This window comes from Centroberyx affinis, unplaced genomic scaffold (assembly GCF_046629955.1).
Source record: "Centroberyx affinis isolate AG114_WGS23_722 - 3 ecotype Tasmania unplaced genomic scaffold, CSIRO-AGI_Caff_v1 ptg004228l_1, whole genome shotgun sequence".
Taxonomy (NCBI): Eukaryota; Metazoa; Chordata; class Actinopteri; order Beryciformes; family Berycidae; genus Centroberyx; species Centroberyx affinis.
This window is the reverse complement of record NW_027281970.1, coordinates 107,602-134,294: the sequence shown is the minus strand read 5'-3', so window position 1 is coordinate 134,294 and position 26,693 is coordinate 107,602. Positions and strand designations below refer to the sequence as shown.

At 43.3% G+C, this 26,693-nt stretch overlaps 1 protein-coding gene across 1 annotated transcript; it reads left to right on the top strand.

The window, feature by feature from the left end:
* The first annotated feature begins 283 nt into the window (after positions 1-283).
* Positions 284-25,380, top strand: gfra4a (GDNF family receptor alpha 4a). The gene is made up of 8 exons (XM_071543120.1): positions 284-287; positions 786-1,067; positions 1,983-2,063; positions 6,951-7,290; positions 9,468-9,577; positions 12,309-12,443; positions 23,229-23,398; positions 25,222-25,380. The coding sequence occupies exons 1-8, from the start codon at positions 284-286 to the stop codon at positions 25,378-25,380; spliced, it is 1,281 nt and encodes a 426-aa protein (XP_071399221.1).
* Positions 25,381-26,693: the final 1,313 nt, after the last annotated feature.

Below are 26,693 nucleotides of genomic sequence, written 5' to 3'. Positions count from 1 at the left end.
AGGTAGACTTGGCCATACATTCAAGAAAACAAGTGCGTTTTAAACCTGCTTTTAAAAGATTCAGCATCTCTGATTAGCACTCGGAGACTGTTCCACAACAGTTTGATTTTCAGCACATATTTATGTGTATTTTTGAACAATGTATATTTGTGTATATGTAAAACTAACACAAATGTTGTGCCAGACACATGTACTGCCCATAAGGGAATTTAGCTTGCACACAATTAGTGTCACATAAGACAACAGTAAACATGTTGTGCCCCACAAATGATGCAAACCCCCCATGGGTCAGTCAGTGACAAATCTGTCACCTTGTTTTGACTGCAGCTGTAGCAGTGTAGTGTTCAATGTAATTTTGAATATGTCAGATGCAGTGGTGAGGTGCATCATCTCAATCATCCCATCAATGGTGTCTGACATATTGCATGTGACACCTGGACGAACCAATGAATGATGTAGCGCCTCCCTTGGGCCAATCACTGCAAATCTGAAAATACTAGAACACAGTGGTGAGATGCATCATTCCCACAACTTTTGTCAGTATCCGATCAGCGGTGTCTGAGATATAGAGTGACAGGCAGACTAACGATTGGTTTAATTCAGTCAATGGTTTTATTTCTGCCTCCTGAACAGCTTTGCCTCTGAGAAATGTTTTTTTAGAACTGAAACTCCAATCTTTGAACAAACAAATGAACGATCCCTCGACTAGTCCCCCTCCCCCCTGATTTCACCAAATGGAGGACAAAAACATGACGCTAACCTTTGTGTGTGTGTTTGGCTTGCAGGCGTCCCACGTGTGGCTCTGTCTGCGGGTGGGAGGGACTGCCTGCGAGCTGGAGATACCTGCTCCAGCGACGACACCTGCAGCCCGCGGCTGCGCACCCTGCGGCAGTGCGTGGCGGGCGACGGCAGCGTGAAGCTGGGGCCCGGGGCGCGCAACCAGTGCGAGAACGCCATGACGGCGCTGCTGTCCACCTCTCTGCACGGCTGCCAGTGTAAACGAGGCATGAAGAAGGAAAAGAATTGCCTGAGTATCTACTGGAGTCTGCACCAGTCTGTGCTGCACGGTGAGGCCGACGAATTGAATCTGGTGTTACATTTCCTTGTGCTAGGTGGGTGGGAGGGTGTACAGTATGTTATTGGGATTATCAAGTGGGAACCTCCCATTACACATGATTCGCTGAATTAGGCCCACAACGCCTCCAGAGAGCTCAACAGTAAATTCCAAGCTCAAAAGAATAGAGCGATTATTGTGTTAAAAATAGTTAAACTGAAGCTCTGATTCCTTTTGTTCCACCCACACAATTTTGCAGCTTTTGTCCTGATTCCAAATGCTTTGCACCTTAACTGTCATTGTAATTTTTTAAACCTTATTCTTTGTGGTATATTTACATTTTGATTTTAGGCATTTAGCGTATACTTGCATCCAGAGCAACTTGAAATGAGTAGTAGAATGATCTTAAATTTGTGAATTGACAGCATTGCAAGCATCCAATAGTAAGAAGTACAAAAGCTACAGTTTGTAGATAATAAACTAGTAAACCAAACAATAAAGCTCAGCTGCTTGTGTGCTGGTTCCAAGCGCTTTGCTATCACTGTAGTTTTACACATCAAACATCATTCTTCCCAGCATATTTACAGCGCTGGCCACTGGAGAAATCCTTCTTGCTCTGCATCTGTCATGCAATAGCACTGCAGGATTTTCCAAACAATTACCCTTAAGGTTGGAATGACAGTGTGCAACATGCATTAATAAAGTGCAACAATTATGTAAAAAGTAGCACTTCATCTGTATATGTCTTTTAATTACAACTACATTTAGTCAATACCGTCTTGTAGTTTCTTTTACTATACATTCTTTCAATGTTTTTGGACACTGGAAGGACAAATTTGCAATTGCAACTGAATAAAAGTACAAAATTATCTTGTTTGGGATTCTGTAACAGCATAAAGTAACTCTTCTTCGTTTTCTGTGTTGGCAGGACTAAACCTAGTGGAGAACTACCCCTACGAACCAGAGGAGAGGGGCTCCGACTACGTCCGTCTGGCCTCCATCGCTGCAGGTGAATATGGCTAGCTGCCACTGCTGCAATTGTTTCTCTGCATCTGCCTTCAACTATTTGGAATATTTAGCCAATCGAGAGCATAATTTTTTGCAAAACAAACAGCTCGCCGTGGTACGTGTCAAAGACAGCAAATCGGGATGTTAGTCTGCATGGATACGAGAGTGACTAGATGGGTGGATATAGAAAGTGTTTGATGAGCAGCACTCCTCACTTTGCTTCTGTCGTGCCTCTGAGCCTGTGGGCGAGCCTGAGGGCTGGTATGTGCTGCTGTTAGCCCCTGAGGCACAGATTAATTACCTATTTACTTTAATGCAGCTGGAAGCCTGAAAACTGAGGGGGGGGGGGGGGAGGCAAAGAGAAAGACAGAGAGTGAGAGAGAGTAAGAGAGGCATAAAGATCAAACAGAGAAGGAGACGGAGAGAGAGAGAGAATGAAAGACTGAGTTAGGGAGAGAGAAAAAGTCAGAGGGTGAAAAGGGGAGAGAAACAGAGACAGAGGAAGAGAGGAAAGAAGGTGACAGCAAAAGAAAAAGGGAGCGAGAGAACTGGTTTGTTTACTAAAAACAAAAAAATTTGTTGTTGAAGGTTTGGAAAAGAGAGAAGCTGCACACAAACGAGGCTTTTTTTTTTTTTCCTGTGGAGAGGACATAAAGTCAACTATTTTGTTTTCTCCAGCAGCAATTATATTCTGGATGAGCCAAGATGAGATGGAGTGTCTGTGAAACTTAAATAATGGCTTAAATGAAGTGATTAGGATTGAAGCCATTCATGCATGGCATACAGTATAATGATAGCCTTACTACACAAAAACCACTTTGATGGAGTTTATAATGACAGCTCAAAGGGGGGATACTGCCCAATTTAATGATTCAAATATGTTTTCAGGGCCGAGGGCGGCCCAGCCGGTATTTGTGAACATGAACAATGCTGTTCGAAAACTAGAGACCAGAGGAACAAAAGTCAAATTGAAGTTTTGTTCCGTAATGAGATTTCCCTCATTTGAATATAATGACGCCTACTCAAAAAATATTTGCTGACATGAAGGTAAAGCTTGTTTTCTATGAATATTAAAGGTATTAGCTATTTTAAGCCCTTCGCCTCGGAAATACTAATATTTTGAGAATGAAATAATCCGGATTTTTATATTATTGAGTAATGAATTGCATTTTTTTTAAATGGATATAGAGCCTTTTGTGATATATTGTGACAGATTGATGTTCAGCTCTGAGCTGCTCTGGAGAGAATGAATGGGAAGCTCACTGTGGGTTTGTCAGAATTTTTGCAATAAGCTTTATTTACCAGTACACAGGATCTGTTGTACTATCTCTTGCAATATTAAAGCTGCACTAGGCAGTTTCACACGTCGGCAGTCCCAGATGGCAGTGAGAGATAACAAATTAAAATTTAAGGATTTCAAGACCCAGAATCAATCAACCCAAAATCCTGTAATGTCACGTCAGTAAACTTTACACAGCTCGCTCATGTTTACCAACCAGCCAGTCTGTGATGCTTTATACCAAAGAAACCGAAGAGACGAGAAAGGAGAAGATCTAACGTTGGTGAGTCCAGCTTTCTCTGGACGGAGTGCTGCTCACTGCTGTTTAGGAGACAGTTTGGATTTTGATCTTAAGTTTCAAGTGTCCATACCAAACACTAGAATTTAATTTGGGCAAACAGGGGACGCTCCTCTCTATTGCACCCCCCCCCCCTTTTGTTTTAGACAGGTGTATTTTTTATCTAAAATCCTTGCGTAATACAGCTTTAAATGAGCACAGCCTTAAATTAGTTTGAGTGCCTGCGTAGAAACCTGGATGTTACAGGAAAGGGGGGGAGCTGGGGGGGGGGGATTTGTCATTGAGGTTGTCAAGTGGGCACCTCACATCAAGTTGTTGTCATTGAATTAGGCCCACAACATTTCCAGAAGGCTCAACAATAAATGCTGGCATCCCAGAACCGCCTCCGCTCTAACCAATCCTGACAATGAACAGACCTACACTCACCTACACAGGAGGCGCTGCGCACTAAACTGACACCGCACCTACACTTAGGCTTTCATGTTCGTGGATGTTCCCACGACATCCCAGCCAATCATTTCCAAACCCACCGTGAATCTCAACAATATATTGTAATTGTGATATCTGTTCCGCACCAGAAAGTGTCATCGTTCATGATGCCGAGAAAATCATGGTGGATGCCGTGACGCTCACCTTAGTCTCCTTAACTAATTCATTTTCTATAGGGTTTTAATGTATAACTGTGTGAGATCACAGATTGGGATAAGCTCTCTTCTCCTGCTTGTAGGAGACAGCATGTGGCTATGAATGTTTACTAATGCATACCAAACCATAAGCGTAATAATTCCTAATGTAAACACTTAAATTTAGTGGCAGTCCCCTTTAACACAGCAGAACATACATTTCGTGACCTCATACATAAGCTGCTTATTCAAATGACACCACTCATTTGAGGCTGCATTGAATTACAGCAGTGCTAGACCTGCAGTGTGCAGCCTCCTCGTAAATTTCACTCACAATGACTACATGGGAGGTCAGAGTTGACATCCATGCCATGCATCTTGACAAGTCAACTGCCAAAACAACAAAGACGTGATTAATGGATGTTTTTCCGCCCTTACAGCATCTCTCCCTCAAGCAGAATAATGACCCTTTTCAAAGGCGTGAGCAAGAAGCACAGCTCATCATATTTTGAGGGGTTTTCTACCAGTAGTTGAGTGTTTCTCCCTGCACCAATTAACCAGTAAAGCCAAGCCAAGTCAAATTAATTTAGAAAGTGCTTCTGTTGGTTTTTCTGTACTAAAGATACTTTTTAGCGCATCCATTAGCCTCCAAGAGAAGCTGAATTAGTTCTTCCTCTCTAGCTTTCACGAGTTCATGCACCTTGGTTATAAGGTGAGGTAGCAACGGTTTTGTTTTCTTTGTGAAGTTTTTCTGATGCAACAGGTTGGTCACAAAGTGCTTTAAAGAGCAACTAAGGACACAAATACGAATCAAAAAAGGTACATATGAGATATGAGAAGGCGACTGAGGGTGGCAGCAGCCTGTGTGTTAAAGAACCAGGCTTGTGACTGGAAAACAAGCTAGAGAAGCAATGCTCTCTGTACCCAGCGGCTCCAGTGAACTCCCAATGGACAGTAAAGGACTGTGGTTGTACTGGGCAGCCTGAAGGTCTGGATACCAACAGTAACAGGCATGAATGTGAAGTGGGTTTCTGGAAACAAGCATGCATGCTCAGCAAATCCTTTCTGAATAAATTATGGTCAAAAAAGACAATAACAAGCATTTCACATGAAAAATATGTGCATATGCCTTTTCCCAAGCATATGGCCACTGGATGCATTTTGTCATCCCATCCTGCTGTTCCATCAGGTTTTCCCACCTCTCCCCTCCCCCCATGGCTGCTTAGCAGCTAAATTGGGAATAACCTATGCCTTGTGATGGGTTGTTAGCTCGCTCTCCAAGGCCATTCTGTGAGGGAGAAACTCAGAGTCTGGACCCAAATGCAAACACCGGTAGACACATAGGCTGAAGCAGAAAGCTTTATTTGTAGTTTTGAGGCAGTAGTATAGTTGACAACAGGTAATCCGAAAGGCAAACAATCCAAATCGGCAGGCAGGCGAAGGGAACAGTGAATCAAAAATCTGACAGGTAACAGGTCTTAGAAGACAACGACACTAATACAACTCTGATGATCTGACAAATACTATAAACACTGAGACTAATGAGAACAGGGAACAACTGGCTGGATGGGATGAGTCTGGGAGCTGATTGGCTGATAGCAGGCAGGTGAAGGCGGAGCAAAGTCACAGGACTAACTGGCTGATGGCAGACAGGTGTGTAGGTGCAGGAGGAGGGAACCCAGAAGGCAAGGCAGGAACTACAGGGCCTGAGAGAAACAAAGGGAACACACAGACACACAGAACACAGAGACAAGACTAGGGAGAGATGGAGGTAGATGCAGGTGTAGCGATGACACATTCATATTTTATATGACAGCTCGGTGAGAGCCACACTCACCAGGAGACACAACTACAGGCAGTTTACAAACTAATGAGCGGCACTATCTGCCAGAGGAGTTGAGCGTCATCATGGCCGTATTGATTGGGAGGTCACTTGGGAAAAAACACACATGATGATGGATTGGGAAATAATGTGGCAAAAAAAAATAAGTTACGACAGGGGCTTTCCATTGACTCCCCAGAGATGGCTCATTATAGAGGAAGACGGGGGGGGGTAGATGCACGGAAGGAGGAGGGCAGGAAGGGATGGAGTTGAAGACGGGTGGATGGATGGAGGGAGGGAGGAGACGGATGGGGCAGGGGTACAGAGAGTGGAAGGCAGACAGGAAGGGAGGAAGGAAGTCAGGTGGGTGAGGGATCGATTCATAGATGGAGGGAGGGAGGGAGTGAGGGAAAGATGGATAGATGGATGGAGGGGAAGGAACAGTAATTACAGGCCTTGTTGTGAGGTTGGGGAGATGGAGGAGCCGCTTTTTTTCGGCGCTGCCGCTCTGCATTAACCCGGCAGAATGAAATATTCAGCCATTAGGCCTCGGCTGAAACACATCTAGTGCCCAGGCTCATTCAACATTTAAACACCATTCATGTTCTATTCATTACAAGGGGGCCTATTACATATAATCATCATTTTGGTTTAGTTTGTACTTCAAGACACAGAATTTTTTTTTCTTTTCATCTGTAAGTGCAACACTGCGTCTAAGTCTGGAGGCGAGAGAGGCAAGTCAATACTGACTCCAATTAGGCTTTGGAATCATTGGTAAACATTGCCTGGGATTTGATTTTCTCAAACCACAGAGAAGGATGAAACACATTCTGCCTCATTTTTTGTGTCTTCTTCTCCTTCTTAAGAGTCTGAAGTAACAACGGTGAACCGCTGCCTGGATGCCGCCAAGGCGTGCAACATAGATGAGACGTGTCAGAAGCTTCGTACGGAGTACGTCTCGGCCTGCATCCAGCCGTCGGCGCGCTCGGGGCCGTGCAACCGACCGAAGTGCAACAAGGCGCTGAGGAAGTTCTTTGACCGCGTTCCCCCGGACTACACCCACGAGCTGCTGTTCTGTCCCTGCACCGACACGGCCTGCGCAGAGCGCCGCAGGCAGACCATCGTGCCGGCCTGCTCCTACGAGGACAAGGAGAAGCCCAACTGCCTGGCTCAGCTGCGCGTCTGCAGGGCCGACTACGTGTGCAGGTAGGAAGGACTTCATTGTCTGAGTTGGCATCACTCGACTCACTGAACTGACGAGTTGCAGTAACTGTGATTGCTGTTAAAGGAATATTCCACTTAGTTTTAACATGGGTGTTATTCGCCACTTGACCGCCTTGAAAACCAGAAGATAATCTACTCACCAAGATCAGATGCAGCTGCACGAGTTTGTAGCGTTCGGATTTTTACTTCCCATTCATTTGAATGAGCCACGAAAATAACCTGGAAACTGACATTTAACATGCTGATGAACAGATTCAACAACAGAATGGACTGTTGGTCCAGCATTTTAGAACATAATTTTGCCAAATAGCATTTTTATTGATTGAAAAGAACATAGCGGAGGGATACCATTTACGAGAGATAGTACCTGTTTGGGAGACCAGATCTACTTTTGTTTTTAAATACTAATTTTAGTGTAAACCAAGACTAGAAATACAAAATGACGACAGACCCAGGGCTGCTCTGTAGACTTAAAAGCAGGATCTGTTGTTGAATCTGTTCACAAACATGTTAAACGTCAGTTGTTCATTCAAACACTACAAACACAACAAACTCGCCCAGCTGCATCCAATCTTGGTGAGTAGGTTATATTCTGGTTTTCATGGCGGTCAAGTGCCAAATAACCCCCATGTTAAACTAAGTGGAATATTACTTTAACTGGTAATGTGTTGTTGTGTTGTTTTCCACTGTTGTATATAATGTGCACTGTTGCCTGCTCTGGCCTCACAAACTGCATTTCCCCCTGGACAACAAATGGTATTGTGTATCTCGTAAGGTGGGTCTGGCTGGTATGATATGTTCATTCAGATCTAATTTGTCAACTGCGTTTAATTAATTCAATTGTTATACTCATTAGCTGTGTTTAATTAGTTCAATTAAACTCTGCATTCATTTTCTGAGGGAAGCAGCCAGGCAACAAGCAGCCATGTAAAATGGTAATTATTAGAATGATCATTATCACTTGGGATACACACATGAATTTCCTGCCAAAGCGTCATGAAAATATTTGTCAGTTTACAGCCAACACACCATCAGCATCAGTGAATAGTTTGCTGAAAAGTTGACACCACTGTACACATTCAAGATAAGTTGTTATCTGAATGAACATATTTATTCTGCATCTGCGTGTGTGAGACGCTGATAAAAACAAAGATTTCATTCAAATCTAAATTGAATGTAAACAACCCCACTCCCAATCAGAAAACTAACAATGTCTTCTGAAGGCATTAAAATTCTGAGGGCGTATTTCACTCTATCACTGGAGACTGAAAACATGGAGTTCTCAGACCCATCCAGTCGGCCTCTTCTCTCTGACAGCAAATGGTCGCCAGCGTTTAATCTAGTTCCTCTTCAAATGTCAGGAAGACAAAGGGCTTCATCTGTCACGGCTATCGATCAGGCATTATTCTCCACCGGCGCTCCGATGGATGGAGCGTCCCAAGGCCCCGCCGCGGCCCGCCAATCCCGCACCAGTCAGCTGGCATTAACCGCCAGCCTGCAGAGGATGCCTTCACTTACCTCACACCCTATGAGTTTTTACGCACATCATTACAATGACATGACAAATGAGCGGGGAGCGGGGAGTTGCGCTGTCCCGAGGGGATCCCGTTGCAAATGCCAGTCGACGGGGCCGATGATGCGATATGATGGCCGCGATAGCCTTGTATGATGATGGTGATGAGGCTGGATGTCTGGGCGGCTGGCAGGAAAGGTGAAGGAGGGAAGGCAGAGCGGCTGTGGGAGGATGTATTTATATGGTAGATCCATATTTGTCTAATCTCCTCGCGGCCGGGCCTGCCAGACAGCGCCCACGGTATTTGGAGAGCGGAGCCAAGGCCTATCTTTGCCCCTCATTGACTCTTTACAGCCTGGCAGCCTTCCAGAAGATGACTAGCTGGGTCATCAGGGGGGAGAGTGGGGAGAGAGGAAAAGAGGGATGAATGTCACCGAGGGCGACCGGAGTGGGGTTGAAGAGTTGCAGGGCGGGGGGGGGGGGGGGGGGGGTCTGGAGCGGGCGGAGGGTGGGCGGGTGTTGTGGGTTACACATCCATGTCCACTCACGGGGAGAAAGTGCTGGCGCCGGCCGGGCCCTCAGCGGCGCGATCTGTGCCGCGGCCAAGCGCGGGTAAATGATGGATGGCATGTTATCGCTCCCACAGGTCTCGCTGGGCACAGTTCCAGTACGACTGCCAACCCTCCGAGAAGACTGCCAGCGGCTGCGAGCAGGAGAACTACGGGGCATGTCTCCTCGCGTACACCGGCCTGATAGGTAAGAACTAAATCTCTCTGCGCCAGCTCCGGCTCACCCACCTCCCTGATGGATAGGGAACAAAAAGGTGTTAGAGGGGGGAAGGCGGAGAGCGCTGAGCGGGACTCAAAAGAATGAATCCAGGATTGTGATGAGAAGCGTGCTTCGATGATCGATGGAGCGCTGATTAATGTGGCTGCAGCATGCCCAGACGAGTTGTTGGCATTGTAAGTAGTGCAATTACAACTATTGACCGCTGTTTTGGGAGAATTATCCCTGACGTGACGATGAGTGGGAGAGGGCAGAGGTGGGGAACGCGGCTTATTGTAGTTAAGATAAAAACTTAACAAAAGATTGCATAACGCTCGGGACGTTGTTATAAACCTCCCGGTCTAAACACATCATTATGAGACAACAATACCACCCTGAAGTGCTGGAAGAGAGAAAGAGGTTCTTTGGTTTGTGAGGGAGTGAAGGAGACAGATAAAGGAGGACAGAGAAAGAAAGCTGTGTAGCAGTGATTGGCCATTCTAGACAACTGAAGTAGAAGTGAGACTCAGAGGTGTTGTTGTTTGGAAGTCTGGGACCCAGAAAATCGATGGAGGTAAATCAGAACTTTTTTCGCCACACTGCCTGAAAGTGCAGCAATTTTATTTCCCACCTCCTTTAAAAAATACAACCTACAAGGCTATATTACCCTTCCCAGAGAATGACTTCCCAATCATTTCCTGCTGAAAAGCTCCGAAGGCAGAACAGAATAAGAGTGCAACTGAGAGACCTCGGTGATTGTGCCTGGACTTTGCGCTGTGGGTCGCTGTACTTATCAAAGCACATCAAGCTGTCTGCCCCAATGGATATGTATGTCAGAAAATCAGAAAAAAAGGAAAAAAAACTGGAAACAAATGCTCCATGCTGTTTGGATTTGATCTTTTCTAGCACCAAATAAGACTCCCAATGGCACTGAGAGGTCAAGAGGAGGATTCTCTATAAGCGCTCATACACAAGCAAGCAGCAAACTCTCCCCTCTCATCAGTCTTTCTTTCTTTGCATGTACATACATAAATACAGCCTCAAAGAAAATCATATTGGAAATAACTGCCTGTTGCAATGCATCACAGTATCATACTATAAAGCAAGGAATCTCTGTCTGTATGTGTGTCCTTCGCATATCGCGAGAACCGTTCGTCCGATCTACTTCACACTTGGCGGGTTCATTGCTGGGGACCCAAGGACGTGCAGTGTCGGATTGGACACGCGACAAGTTCAATATTAATAAACTTTGAATAAACAAGCGAACAGCGCTCTGTGCAGCAGCGGGGCTCAAAGCAAGCGACTGGAAGCACAGTGTCAAGTGTGAAGTTGTTTGGATGAACAATTCTCGAGAAAGCTGCAAGCAATCGGCCCGCTCTGAACAGGCATGTTTTGAACAGGCACTGCACTAGTTTTTAGCTAATGTTAGCTAGTTTCCAATACCATCCTTAAAACAGGATGGTACGCATATACATGGGAGTTCGGTAGGGATGGGACGATATATCGAAATTCAATATCACAATACAAATTAATGTAATGTAATGAGAGATATTGTAAATTAGCATTTAAGATATCTCTTATTACCTTATGACCAACCGAACAAGATATCTCTAATTACATTATGACTAGTCTACTTGAGGTATCAAACACAAGGCAGAGTCCAGTTTGGGATGAGGTTGGGATATGATTGGCATGCTTGGTGATTGATGACATATGTGGTTTCGATATTATATTTCGATTTCCATATCACAAACAACCTGAATGAGATTGAAAATGACATCCATTTTGTTGTATTGCCCACATTACCACGATTTAAGAATGAGGCTGTTTAATAAAGTGGAGCCAGAGTTGGGTTTCGTAGCCCAGAGGCTCCTCAGAAGTGTTGAACTCTGTCAGCAGCAGGGATCCAACCAGTAAACCCTTGATTACTGGGCTGCAGCTTAACTAACCTGCCAGTCTGTCTCTGTTGGTGCGCCTGTCTCTGATCTCTCTGTCTTTATCCATCTCTCCCTCTCTCCCTCTCTCCCTCTCTCTCTCTCTCTCTCTCTCTCTGAGTTCATTTATATGCAGACTAATAATTTGATTTTAACCTGATTAATCTTATCTTAATCGGAGTAAGGCCATAGTCAGACTAAGCATAACACAGTTAACACTAGAACACTATGCTCAATCTTTCCATTTATCAGGGCATGTAAATGCCTGAACATCAGAGAGTCTTTTGCTTTTTTTAAAACAGCGCATATCATAAAGGTATTTATGAACAAGCATAGCCAACAAAATGGCACAGTGCAGCGGACTGATGAATGCTACTAAAACAAAAGTCAGCATTTTTGGAGCGACAAAGAAACTCTTCATGTTAAACAAAATGAAATAGTTTTACATAATTAAGTATTTCATAGGATCTCAACCAGGTCTGGACCTTCTGTTTGATTATTAAATGAATCCATGTAAACCAGGTTATTCCAGAAATTGCCTATGTTCAAATCATTTAAAGCTGCACAAAGCAACTTTGCATGTTGGCAAATAGAGTGAATCTTTGGCTTCTCATATAGAGTGGATGGGACACACTTCTCTGTTGCACCCCCACTTTGTGATTTAGCCTGATAAAAACGATAAAACGGGTGTATTTTTACATCAAAATCACCAAAGCATGCATATAAACATACTGTGTGTCTCCTCTCCTCCCCTCCCCTCTCTCCCTCCTCCCTCCTCCCCTCCGCAGGAAGCACAATAACTCCCAACTACCTTGACAACTCCACATCCAATGTGGGACCCTGGTGCTCCTGCGCAGCGAGCGGCAACCACAGGGAACAATGCAACGACTTCCTGGCTTTTTTCCACGACAATGTCTGCCTGAGTGAGTAACCGCTTCAGAGAAAGACCAGTGACAGCACAATAACAGCTCTAACACTGACAAACTGCTCAGCACAGCCAGAACAGGAACGGGCAACTAGTACGGGAATAAAGAACCTCTGTACTTGTCAATGTAATAATCTGTGACATTTTCATAGAAATACATTTTTGCTTTACTGCTCTCTATCATCTATTGATATAGCACACTAGTGATTTAACCTATGTCCCGTTCATGAAAGCCTTTACATTTGCTGTTCTAAACACCCAGTAGCTAGTAGGGCCCACAGTGATGCGTTTTACAGTTTGTTTGGAATAAACAGAAGAAGAAGAACTGGGTAGTTAGCATGAGCAGCGATAGCCACCATGGCTGAACAGACAAAGAAAAGAAAAACTCAAACTGCATCAACAGAAAATCCAAGCTCCGCCCACACTGTGTGATTGCCAGGTGATCTCTGGGAAGCGCAGTGCAGAAACACCACAGTGATGAGGCTGAGCAACAAAGATGCAGGCAAAATAAAAACAAAACTTTGAAAAGATCATGCAGATTACCTTATGTTATTTCTTATCATAAAATGCAACATTTATGATAATAGATAAACGTCAGCTTGAAGGACTAACTGCACTAACGACAAATCAATGACAACATTTACAAACAGCTTGTGTCACACAGTCACTGAACAGAGACTGCTGATTTCAGTGATATTAATGTGTTTATTTGCACTTATCTCTGCACATCATAAATACAGGAAAACAACTCCCTGAGTGATGGCACTGGAGACAAACTATTAACATCAGTAACATTACTTAAAAACTACAGCTGGTGTCACACAATAATAATACAAATACAAACTAGAAAATGTGCTCAGTAGAGCGCAGACCTCCTCCATGTCTGCCTCCATCAGACATGGAGGCTGGTGTCACATAGGAGCGGTGCACTGAACCTCTGTATTTGTTTAGTTTGCATTTGGTTATTTATTAATACTAAAAAAATATATATGATGTTAGAACAACATTCCTCTGAATGAGTGATAGCACCAATGACAGAAGAATGACACCAGTGACAAAACAATACAAACTATAGCTGGTGTCACGCAGTCACAGGAGACAGAACCTCTGCACTGTAGTTTATGTCGGGTTATTTATTTGCACAACAAAAGTCAATTGTGCTCCTAGAAAAATGTCTGCATGAGGAACAGCACCAGTGACAGACCAATGACACCAGTGACAATACAATACAAACTGCAGCTGGTGCCACGCTGTGACGAAACACAGAACCTCAGTATTTGTTCAGCTTATATTACGCTATTTCTTAGCGCAGCTATAACAAGAAAAACAAAACTCTCACTACCTACTGCTACAACCAAGATGCATGAACTAGGAAAAGGTAAAAAGGAAGAACAAATCCAGCTACTCCTGGAGAAAGCCTTCATCAGGGTTATGTGACAAATTCACAATGGACCTTAAATACCTTTCCAAAGTGGCCACCTTAGTGGACTTAGACCAATCAGAAAACACATCACATGCCTCAGAGTGAACACTGAAGCTTTAGCTGGTGGTATGAACAAGGATTTTAATGTGAATGATTTCTTTTACAGTTTCTAATGGTTATGATTTTTATTCTAAAATTTGTATTATTTTATTTTGGATCTAAGGAGGAACTAATCAACTGGTGTATTGTTAGTTGGAACAAAATCCTGCAGACTCTCAGCCCTCCATGGCACATGGTTGCTCATCCCTGATTTATTGTGTGAGAGTTTTATTGTTTTATTGTTTTATAGTTTTATTGTTGACTCCTATACATTTTACATGTGACATACACAGTGCTGGCCACACTGTTTGATTGACAGGTGATCTCTGGGAAGTGCAGTGCAGAAATACCACAGCAGTGAGCGCTGAGCACCAAAGATGTGAACAAAATCCCAAAAAACAAGGAACTTGAGGATTATCACTTTAATTAAAGCGGAAACGAGGATGTGATGTGCTTGAGAAGGAGAAAAGAGGATCCCGCTCCTCATGAAACACTAATAGACTTAAATTTAGATATTTCTCATTAAAAACATTCATGAATCAACAGTTATTTTTCACTCCGATGACAAAAATGTTTTCGCCGCTCCCTAATCAACACGCTACATCACTCCTATGAATGATGTGCCAAAAAGGGGATCACCACTTGAAGTGCTGTAATCGGTTTTAATGAGTTTGTCAGTGGGTCAAATTTGCAGCTGCAAATTCCCAAAAAGCAGGAAAAAGATACTCGCTAAAACTTCTGTGGCTGATGGAAACTTCTGGCTCTTTGACTGATGGAGCTGGATGTTTTTGTCATATGAGATAAAGACCTGCCAGACTCATATGCCAGTAGGCGGATTATGTTTTTACATGACAAAAGTGCATCGGACCTCTTGAACTTGATTATGAGCACATTATTATACTTATTAACATATGTCGGAACGTAGCATGATTGCCTAAAAAAAAACGGTTGCCTCAAACTAGACCAGGTGAACCCTGACCCTAGAATGACTCATCCTTTATAAGAGTGAACTATTTGAAATCGGTGGCGACTGGATTTCCTACCAACTGTCCGGAAGTGTTATAACAAACCCACTATATTCAAGCAGTTTTTCAGACATCCGAGTCAAAAAATAAATTATTTAAAAAAAACAGTGGGTAGGTGAACAGTGGGTGAATATATACATTTTTGGAGAACAATTGTTACCTGACATTCATTGCTCAATATTTACAAAAACACAGATGATTACATTCTTTATATTGTTGATATTCTGTAAGTAACCACCTCAAAATAGCAAATAGTCTGTTTTCACTGGTGAGTTAAACTCTCATGCCAGCAATCATTTTGAGTCGTCATGTATGTCATGTTTTTCAAATGGTGGATGGATATCTTGTTTTTCAATGAAACCCCTCATGTGCAACCTGCATCCCGGACTGAGAGTTGGGAAGGCAGCTCCTCACTGCTGTTTACTGTAAGCTCCTCAGAGACCCAGAAAAACAAACCTCAGACTGACTGGCCTCATTTCCCTGCGTATGAGCAAAGAAAAAAAAAAAAGAAAGCGCTCCTCTCTTGTTTCCTGAGCAAACGGCTCATCTCAGCCGAACGGCATATATGTGATAATAAGGATGAACAAGTTTCTAATGGGAAAGGCGATTCATGGACCAGCGGTGCGCATCACACTCTCATCTCAATTGGAGTTCAGTCTCGTTTGCCAGGCGCAGGCAGACCACAATTCTATTTCAGGGAGAAAGTGTACATAATGATTTGGCAAGGCGAGTTTGGATACAAGCCAATAATTTGGGGAAACAAATCTGCCCTGGGAGAACTCCTGAACGTTTTTCTTCCCCCCCCCCCATGTTACTCATGTAATCACAGTGTACAGAGAATACAGTTTTATTAATTGTGAACAGAGCCAAAGCCTCTCCTCTCTGGTGATGTGGCTGTTTTACAACTGAACAGTGGCATTATCAATTAAATAAAGCCTCCCCTTCTCCTCTGGTGCTAGTGTCTTTTTACAAGTGAATCCGGTGTTATTTTGCACGGCGGGCCCCTAGTGCTGTTGTGCCGGGGCCGCTTGCTGAGACAGGACTTCAGATGGCCTTTGATGACTTTGTAATTGAGCGTAATTTGGTTTCCTGCCGCCGAACTAATGAGGTGGAGAGAGAGAATAGCGCCGGGGAAGAATGCAGTCGTTTGCAGACAGGGGAGGAGGAAAACCGCTCAAAAACCTCCCTCTCCGGAGCGAGCGCGCTCAGGTTTTAAAAACAGCTGTCACCCCGCCTTACCTCCTCATCACAGCCATAATAACCACATCACTATGCAGAACGGCTGCTCCGGACTTCTCCGCTTTCTGAAAGCTGAGTGTGTCAGGGAAAAAGGAGAGGACAGATGGAGGTGAAGCTCATTTATTTCCGCAATAATTTTCATGTGTTTTTGTTCCGGAAGTTAAATTGATAGTATAACAGAAAAGGCAAGGGCAACCAGCGATACGTCAGACGGGGGGCTGGGTTACGGCTAGGTTAGGGCGGGGGGGGGGTGCATGCACGGGACCGGCCGCTCCTCCGACCGAGCGTGTGCTTCTGCAGTGCGGCTTCTGGGAACCTGCGAAGTCAGTGGAAAAACCCCCTCAGGGAGAAACTTAAAAGTCAAAGAGATGCGAGATGGCGGTGCTTAAACAGCCGTGTCCAAACATTTACAAAGAAACTGTCACAACAGCTTACCGCTGAAGATATCAATTGGCACTTCATCTCCGCGTGACGGCGGGTGGCAAGCCGCGGTGGCGAGCAGCTGGAGTAGCACCCCTCGCCTCTCTCATCAGTCAGCCTGCCAGGGGAGCGCCGCACGCCGCCGGCCGCTAACTGCACACTTTGAGCGAGGCGGCGCACTTCCCCACCTGTCCCACCATCACTAATGACCCACGGCACCATTAGCGCACTGGCCCACAGCTTTATTGCGGTGTGCGGATATACACACACACCTTCAACAGCGCTCAATCTGTCTTCCTCGCTATTGACTCGTTCTCCCACACAGTGTTGTTGTGTTGCGATGTGCAGCTTCCCTAATTAGCTGCGGCGCTGGCGTGCGGGTCACCCATCCACCCGGTCCGTCCGCCCGCCCGCTCCTAGTTGTTGCTCAGTGTTGCAGTTGTATTCAAGTGGAGGGAGTCATGTCAAGGCTCTACATTGATTGCTGCGGGATTTTGTTTGCGAAGGCAAACTACCTTAGAGCGTGGATCAATTTGTTATGATCCTGTGAGAAATCAATGTTTGTGTGTCACGCCCAGATACTCGACTGAAGGCTTTGAAATCCCATTACTAATAACCAGTGACTCGCTTCTGAAATTTCTGAAACATTCTTTGCTGGGAACAGATGGAATAATGGTGTGATTTTTGTGTCTAAGCACCGACATCCATCATATAGTATAAGCTGGGGATATTAATTGATGGATCTCTCATTCATATCTTCATTTGAGCATATTTTAATTGAAGTGACTTTCATGCAAAAGTAATTGCTGCCGAGTAGCCCATTAGCCGAATGAAAATGAATGCTTATAGAATATTAATTCATCATATGATCATAAGTCATTCTGGTTGTGCTAAATGCAAGAGCTTGTGATGTAATGGGTTTCCTTTGGAGTGTATAAAACCATGTAAATCCACCAGACTGTAAATTATGCATAGTGCAGAATGCACATAATATTCTTTGCAATCATATGGTACATTTTACAGCTGTAGAAAGTTGTAGAGCTTTTTTTCATAGCATAAATAGCCACCATGATCATTATGTCATACTATTACAGACAACTGATTAAAAATAAAAGCAGACTGGCACATTTTGCATTTTGCACATTTTGGAAATTTGCGGGGGTTACATTTTCATTCCATTTTGAGGAAAATACATTAAAAAAAACATCATGCAATATCACTTTTCATTTTCGGAAGTTGAGTTATAGGTTTGCTACACCTTAACAACATCCTGCTTTTCCCTGTTAAGGTTACAAAAAAAAAGTAACCGGCCGTCCAGGGAATCAAGGCCATTTGCTTGTATCTCACACTCCCAGCATAATAGTTGCCAGCCTGAATCATCTTAGTTATACACTTTGCACCGCTGACAGCAAAGGCGTGGAACATGAACTGTTTCAGTCGGGTGAAGATTCAAACTTGAAACACTGAAAGCATCTGTTTATTTCATTGAATTGCATCCAAACTTGAACATCTGTTGCTTTTTCACCTGTGCAAGCAGAAAATAGATCTCCAAATGTTTACATTTCATTACACAGCCTGGTACAAGTTCATGATCTATGAAGGTTTGGGAGCCTTTGGGACCTTGTGAACTGCAACTGATCTTATTGAACGATAAAAAGCTAGGTTCGTTTCTGAGAGTTTTGTTGACTGGCAGCATATATGAGAATGTGGCCTGATGGTAGCTGGATGCATTTTGGAAGAATAAGCTGTATTAATGTAAGTGCTGTCTTGCACTTGATGCCTGTTCTCACCTTCTTGAAGGAACAGGAACACAGTGGAAACAAGTCCAAGGCTTTTGTGTCATCCTTGACAATTTTTTTTTCTTCATGGGCATACATGATGTGTGAATTAAAGATTTTCAAATAAAGAAAGGTGGATGGATGCATGGTGGATCCCAGCATTTCGGTTAATATTAAACCCATTGAACCTAAGACGAAGGACCTTCAGTTCCTTGATAATAGCCATCCTGTGGGTAGGCTCAACTGTCAGTGTGGAGCAGATTGTAGTTTTACAGTCTGTGAGTTTTAGTTATTCAAACAATTCTGGGAGGCAGAGCTGCTCTGGAGCCAGAAATAATCTCATTAGATGAATTAAACCTCAGTGGGCGGAGCCAAAGAACCACAGTAAAATCAACAATTCCATTTAAAAGCTATAAGAACAACACATAAAACACAGAATATCATGACAGTCCAGTGCACTACAAATAGGAAAAGTCAAGAATGACACAACAAAACCCAAAGGCTTATTTCCATTGTGCTCCTTTAAAATTGTGTGTGTGTGTGTGTGTGTATGCTTGCCAACGTGGAAGAAGGGACAAACAGTAGCATATGGCAAGACTGGCAGACAATACTAAAGTCATACAGAATACCATCCAACATAAATAAATACTCTTGGTATGGACACACAAGAATAACAATAGAAACTACATAAAACAATATAATGAACTCAACTCAGTGAGCTCTCAGCCATATTTTAATATTCATTTTAAAAGTGTCCTTGCTGCTTTTTAACTTAAAGCTACAGCTACAGGCAAACTATTCCACAGGCTACACATATAAGAAAGCTTAATTTCCTAGTTTAGTTTTAAATCTATAAGGTAGAGTGGAGTAATTATGGACCTCCCTCACTAATTTAAAATAGCTGAGTAGATAATTGGGAACAACACCATGAGTGATTCTGTGAACAAGGCCCAGTTGTATCTGTGCAAGTCCATCCTGTCAGAATGAAGGCTCTCCAAATTATTTCTAATGAGTGAATTCAGAATAATTCTAATTAGCTTGTTATGAGATGTCTGCAGCTTGTTTTTAAGGTACTTTGAGATTCCATTGTACAACATAGTCATAATAAGGCAGAATAAGAGCTCCAGTCAGGGTCACCATTGCTTTGCTTGCTGTCTAAGTATTTTAATATTTTTGCTAGAAAATGTGTTCTTTGATTCATTTCTAAGAGTCCTTCTCCTGTCATGAGGCAATCTAAAACCCAGCCAAGATAGCTGACAGATTCCTTAGCAGCGATCACTGTGTCCTCGACTGTGACCTGGAGTTAGGGGGCCTCTTTTATTTAGTTTATTTAGTTTATTTCTGGGACCAAAGAGTATAGACGCTGTTTTCCCTAAATGCAGTGAAAGCCTGTTATCAGACTGTAGTTCAGCACTCAAGGAACTCTCTACTGTATTTAAATCTTTATGTGAAACTACGTAGTGCAGGATCATCTGCATATAAAAAAGCTCAGAAGAACATGCTGATCTCAGGTCATTAATATACAAAAGAAAGAAAAGGGGTCCCTTCAGTAGACTGAGACGGAGTCCCTCCAACATCCTCCACCTGTTCTCACCCAACTATCTGCAGCGTCATTAAAACCGATAGCTTTTAATTCCATCAGTAAAACACCATGGTCCACAGTGTCGAAAGCCTTCTGAAGAGCCAACATCTCCACTCCACAGAAAGTGCCTTCATCTACCTGCTTTCTAATGAGGTCAGTCAAAAATAACAAACATGTCAGTGGAGTGAGAACTACGAAAACCAGTTTGGAACTCATAAAAAGATTATGTGATGTCATGTAATCATACATTTGTTCAAAGATAATCTTTTCAATTAATTTTGACAAGGTACATCAGATAGACACAGGCCTTTAATTTCCTTACTCTAATTAATCTGTATTCAAGTGATGTCGGGTCGTGCTTTTCTCCAAGTCAGGAACAACTCGACAATCCAAGACGTTTGCGTTCATTTGCTTTATGGTCAGAAAATTGGAGAACGTTTCCTCAACTGTTTACACACACTGCCAACCTTCTAAGCTAACGTTAGCAATCGAGCTAGTGATAGCCTAGCTAGCAAGAAATCTTCGGCTATTTCAGGGGATTATGAATGTAAATACCACAGGAAATTGAATGACGTAGCACTATAAATATCAAGGGATATACATGTCTTTTAAATTTGTACTTGTGGTTCATTTTCAGCTTTATTGTATGAAATGTCTTATGTTCACGTACGACTCTGTGCTCTGTGTTGGAAAGAGCGATTACGTCACGACTCGGCCAATTCGTGCTGCATCTACAATCCTGATTTCTCTGACATCCGACAGAATAAGGCGTTCATGTGGCACTGACTGGTCGGAAACTGGTTCAGACCGTAAATCTCGGCACCACTTGAATGCAGCGTTAGGCTACTCTACCCTGCTTAAGGTCCTTTGGAAATGTACTTTGTTCACTAGTCAGATTGATAATATGGTTAAACAATGGGTAACTATTTCTGATGCATCAATCTTGCTGGAATATTATCAAGCCCGGTAGCTTTAAAGCAATTGAGCTTGATAAGTTTCTCAAACACCACTGATAAAGAGAAGCCATCAGATAAAAGCCCAAAACCCCATGCGGAGAATCATACTATAAAGCAAGGAATCTCTGTCTGTCTGTCTGGGTTTACTTCGCATATCTCGAGAACCGTTCGTCCGATCGACTTCACACTTGGCGGGTGTATTGCTGGGGACCCAAGGAAGTACAGTGTCGGATTTGGTGCAATTTCGATACGCGACACGTTCAATATTAATAAACTTTGAATAAACAAGCAAACAGCCCTCTGTGCAGCAGTGGGACTCAAAGCAAGCGACTGGAAGCGCAGTGTCGAGTGTGAAGTTGTTTGGATGAGCGGTTCTCGAGAAAGCTGCAAGCAATCGGCCCGATCCGAACAGGCATGTTTTGAACGGGCACTGCACTAGTAATGTTGAAGTACATGATTCCCTCCATGTTGCCCTGAAGCACTGGGACGCTTCTCAACCAGTTTCTGGGTTACTGATGTAAAATAGTCATTAAAACTGTCTGCAACCTTCATCTTGTCCGCTGATAACTCATTCCCAATATTTAAAGTGATGTCACGGTTTTGGTTTTTAATCTATTACTGGAGGCCAACTGCTGGAGAGACTTCCACATGTCCTTTGAGTCATTCTTGTGTTCAATAATCTTGTCATTGAAATACGCCTCTTTAGCACTGCTGATTAACTTCACTTCTCTGATCATCCCTATTTTTCTTAAAAACACTGTACTGTTTGTTCCTAATCCTAATAGCTTCTAATAGCATCAGGTTTTGTTCTTTTTTATTCTTAAAATTCTAAACAGGGGCTAGTTTATCTGAAAAACGTTAGCGACATCTTTACAATTCAACGCTGTATACCAGCTGAACTTATCCAGTCATTAAATGCATTTTTGTTGTAATTCTTAAGAGATCTAGTTTCTATAGAACTATGGCACTTTAAGTTGTAGCACCGTTTTCAACTTTTCCGGTACAGAAAATGATAGAATGGTCATTTAACACATGACTAATAACCTCACTGTTAACAATCTTTGACTTCATGAGATACTAAAACAAAGTCAATAACAGTTTGTTTAGAAGAATAAACACGTGTCAGCTCATTAATCAACTGACATAAGCGAAACATATGACAGAAATTTTTAAGTGCCTTATACTCAGAAGAATCAGATTTTAAAATATCGGTATTAAAATCCCCATTAATAATGAGTTCAGATTTAACAAATTACATACAATTTATACAAATCTCCTCAAAGTGTCTGGTAAGGAGGTCTATAGCAATTTCCAATTAAAAACTGTAGTTCTTTGGCTCCGCCCACTGAGGTTTAACTCAACCAATGAGGTTATTTCTGCCTCCAGAGAAGCTCTGCCTCTGTATACCTAAAACTCCAGTCAGCCAATGATCAAGGCGTTCATTTGATTTGGCCATGCAGCATGCTGGTATGAGGTTGGTTACCATAATAAAAGCTTTTTCACCTCAAATTCACAGCTCATAAATAAAAAAGTGACTCACACACACTTAAAAACGTTGTGGCTATGGGAGACAGTTGCTACAGTTCAAGAATGCAGAGCGCACTGTCTCATCCCCTAGAAATAAAACATTTATACTTATTTGTTGGGCATAGCAATAATATATTTTACACATTTTTTAAAGCTTCACAAGGCAGCTTCACACACTGGTGGCCCCAAATGCCAGCGGAAGGAAAAATTTAAATGATACAACATGTCATAAGTAAACTACACACAGCACGCTCATGTTAACCAACCCGGCCAAAGATCTAACGCTGGTGAATCCAGCTTTCTGTGGACAAAGCGCTCGCTCACTGCTGTTTAGGAGACAGTTTTGGATTTTATGTTTTATTTCCCTTCCTCTGGGCGGAGAAGTGTCCATACCCAACAAAAGAATTTAATTTAAAAATCTGGCCCAGTGCCGCTTTAAACTGAGAGAGACCGTAGATGTACTCACGGTGGAATTGTCCTTACTGCCACGATCCCATCATAATTACAGTCCGGCCCATACAGAATCATAAAGTGACCAATTATATTACAAAAAGAGCCACACAGGAAAAACTCGGAGCAATACCAACAAAAGCAAACTAGAGGTCACGGCTGATGTGAAAATGAGCGTAATTTTTCCATCACCCCCCAGATGAAAAGAGCAGGACAGTGTGGATGTTAAACTGCCAGTCACATGCCTTCACACACAACCTCTGTTCCCATTTTTGTTGTCCTAGAAAATGCCATCCTGGCTTTCGGGAACGGATCGGATGTGAAGACGGGGGCCGGCCAGCCCGGTATGCCCAGTCCGGCGACAGACAACCACAGCCCGCACTTGGCAACCACCGCCCCTGGCGTCTCCATGGAAACGGAGCAGAACATTCTGAGAGCACAGATACCTACTCAGGTGAGACGAAGTGGAAGACTGGAAATGTGACGTACGACCTTTTTCCAAACAGCGAGGCAGAAACGGAGGAGGCCGCGTTCAGAACTGGGTCAGATAGCTGCAGATAGTTCAGGCTGTTTGTTTTATCCTGCTGGGAGAACCAGATGGGTGGGGTTTACAACATCTGGACGACTCAGACAGCATCAGGTAAGCAGTCAGTCACACAAGAGTATACTGAAGTGAACTACATAAGATTAGATGAAAGTTTATTGATCCCAGTGGGGAAATTAGATCAAAGTAAAATGATTCAGCAGGGAAAAACACAAGTAGGATATAAGCACACAAGTAGAGCAACGAAAAAGGTAAAAAAATAAATAAATAAGACAAAACAAGCAATAAAATAGAATGTAAACAATTATGGGGTTGTATAAGCATAAGCAGGTGACAATTTAAACATGTACTGGTGCGGGAAGGAGTATGGATTACTAACATTTCTGCAGTTGCTTATAGTTCTTAGGTATGGAAGTTACTAGCAGTTACAAGTCCTTACTTAAATATGGATTACTAAATTAGAAACGTGTATGTCTACATATATAAATATATGTGAAAACATGATGCAATAAAAACCTTAAAATATCAGTGTGTATACAGTATGAAATAGTGGAACCATTATGAAGATTTCAGCAGCTACTACTATAGCAATTATACTGAATACTACAATTCAGATCCTTTCCTGTGATGGTGTCAGATTTCTGGACTCACTGTAGCGGCCAATGTGGCAAATGCCACCCATCTGGCACCTAGCGGGCAAAGGTATTAGTACACGGCACAATTGTCAGTGTTAATTTAACTCTGAGTGTAAAAATCAACACTATGTCAGTGTGTGTTTAAGTTCACACCCATCAGAGTTAATTTAACATTTTAGAACAATCAACACTTATTAACAGTGGGAAACTTGCAGTGTATTTAACCTGGGTCTGGCTTTGTTACAGCTGGCAGGTTTGTGCACAGGGAAGACGGGCTTACTTACTGTTAGCATCTCTCACCCGTCGTTGTGACTGATCCACTGAAAGCAGCAGGGATGAGTAAATTAACAGAAGTTAATTCCACCCTCCAGTTGCTCCTCAGTTCCCTCGGCTCACAGCTCCATCAGGCAGAACAGGCCTCGCTCGTCTCAGCTTGGTTCGGTGATGTATGGCTGCCGTAATGGGCAGAGACCGGACCGTGGCGCAAACCACAAAGAGGAGGCAAGCGGTTTCGCTCGTCAGCGAGGAACAAGGCCGCTGCTAGCGAAACTTGTTCTTATCGGGCGCCGGCTTCTGCACCGTGAACGATTACAGCCACCGCCAGAAGCTTCTGTGGGACAAAGAGAGGGAAATAGGGAGAGACAGGCAGAGTGGGTGAGGGAGAGACGGCGGCAAAGAATAAGAACGAAATGGAAAAGAGTGGACTCGACATCTGATGGGTTTAGGAAGTTTTAGTGTGAAGGATGGACAGAGAAGAAGGGAATAATCTAGAGATGGAGCTCCGCTGATTGAGGAGTTTATTCTGAACATTTCCGCGGCGAAAGGCATCTCTCGCTGTGAAATTGCGTCTGGCTGATAAGTGGCAATGTCCTCGGCACTGCTCATCTTATTTTTCAACCCTGGATATGGAAAATTTAGCCATTATACTCACATAGTTGCTCATAAAACCTCCTCTCCCAGATCTGTTTTCTGCTGCTTGTGCTGAAAGATGTTTCCTGGTATGCATCTAGAGGCAGATGGGACCTGTACCCAGTTTGTTTTCTTATATACAAAAGCGGATGACTAATCGTTGCATATGTGCGCATCTATTTTCTTTAGGTAAACGAGAACGACAGACTGTGGGGCGAAGAGAGAGACTCCACCCTCCCCTCTCCGGGCCTGTCGGACCGTGGAGCCGAGCCCGTCCACCTGTCCCTGCTGCTGGGCCTGGGCTGGGTGCTGCCCACCCTGCTGCTGCTGCTGCTGTCCAACCAGTAGGAGGCCTCGTCCGCCCGGCCTCCACCGACAAGACTACAGAGCCGGGGGGGTGGGGAGGGTGGGGGTGGGAGAGAGCCATTTCTATGTGTGAAAAGAGGAGGGGGGAAAGGAGGGTTAAGCCTGCCCCGCCCCGCCCCGTCCTGCCCCCCTCCCTCTCTTTCACGAATCACAGTTATCTCTTTTTGTGACTCAAAGTGGATGTATTGTGCGCCCCATGCCCTTGAGGAGAGCGGTGGAGGGGTGCAGTCGCACCGCGGGGGGGAACCAGGAATTACAAAAACTCCCATTTCTCGCTTCATGCCTGCCCTGATATAAAAAAAACACACAAAAACTGTTACACACAACACACACACACACACACACACAAGAAGACTTTGTCCATCCAAAAATAATGTGCGTCCGCGCTGCAGAGAAGGGGCCGGGGGTTTGGAAGGTGTACAGAGAAGAGAGGAGCACTGTTTTGTACTGAAGATGCAGTGCTGTGAAACTCCTAACGAAAAAAAAAAAAAAACAGAATTTTTTGTCCTCGAACATTCCTTGGTGTAAAAAGAAAAGAAAAATATTCAATGTTAAGACTTTCCTCAGATGAACTGTGATATACGAGAATTCAGACGGATGTGTGTGTGTCCACATGCAACACTCTGGTCATCCAGCTTTGCTCTTTATTTCAATGTCACTTTTTTTTTTTTTTTTAATATAAACAAAATAAGACGTAACTTTGCTACCAGCTTATGAACCCAAATGTTAGATGGAAGCACATGTATTATCAAGTCAAATCACGATAAGATATTTTACTGTCATAGTGTTTTAAGTTGTACATATGAAGAGTTCATTTCCAAATAAACAATACATTCGATATATAGCGAAAAAAAGAAATTATTACCTGAAGTTCACCATTTACTGAAGAGAAAGAGTACAGTCTACAGTCTGTAAGAGTGTTATTTTGTCAATCAAGGGCCTAAGTTACTTATTAGCCTTTGAAGTACTGTAATTTGTTTTAATTTTGTGCTATCAATCATTTTGTATGAGTAGGTGTCACTTTTTTTCAAATGGTAGATCTCTCATTTTGGAAGGGAACTCTTCATATATTCATTTGCATTAGCTTTAAGTGTGAGAGGATGACAGACACCGTCCGCTCCTCCTGAGAAATGTAGATAACGTGATGTCGGTGATGCGATGAGAGAAGGAGACGTATATATTTTTTAATGTATGTGGACTTCGCCACAAAGAAAATATATATCTGTGGAGAAGTTTGTGACCGATCACGCGTCGCCGTCACGGGAGGACCGGAGGAAAACAGATGGTGTGAATTT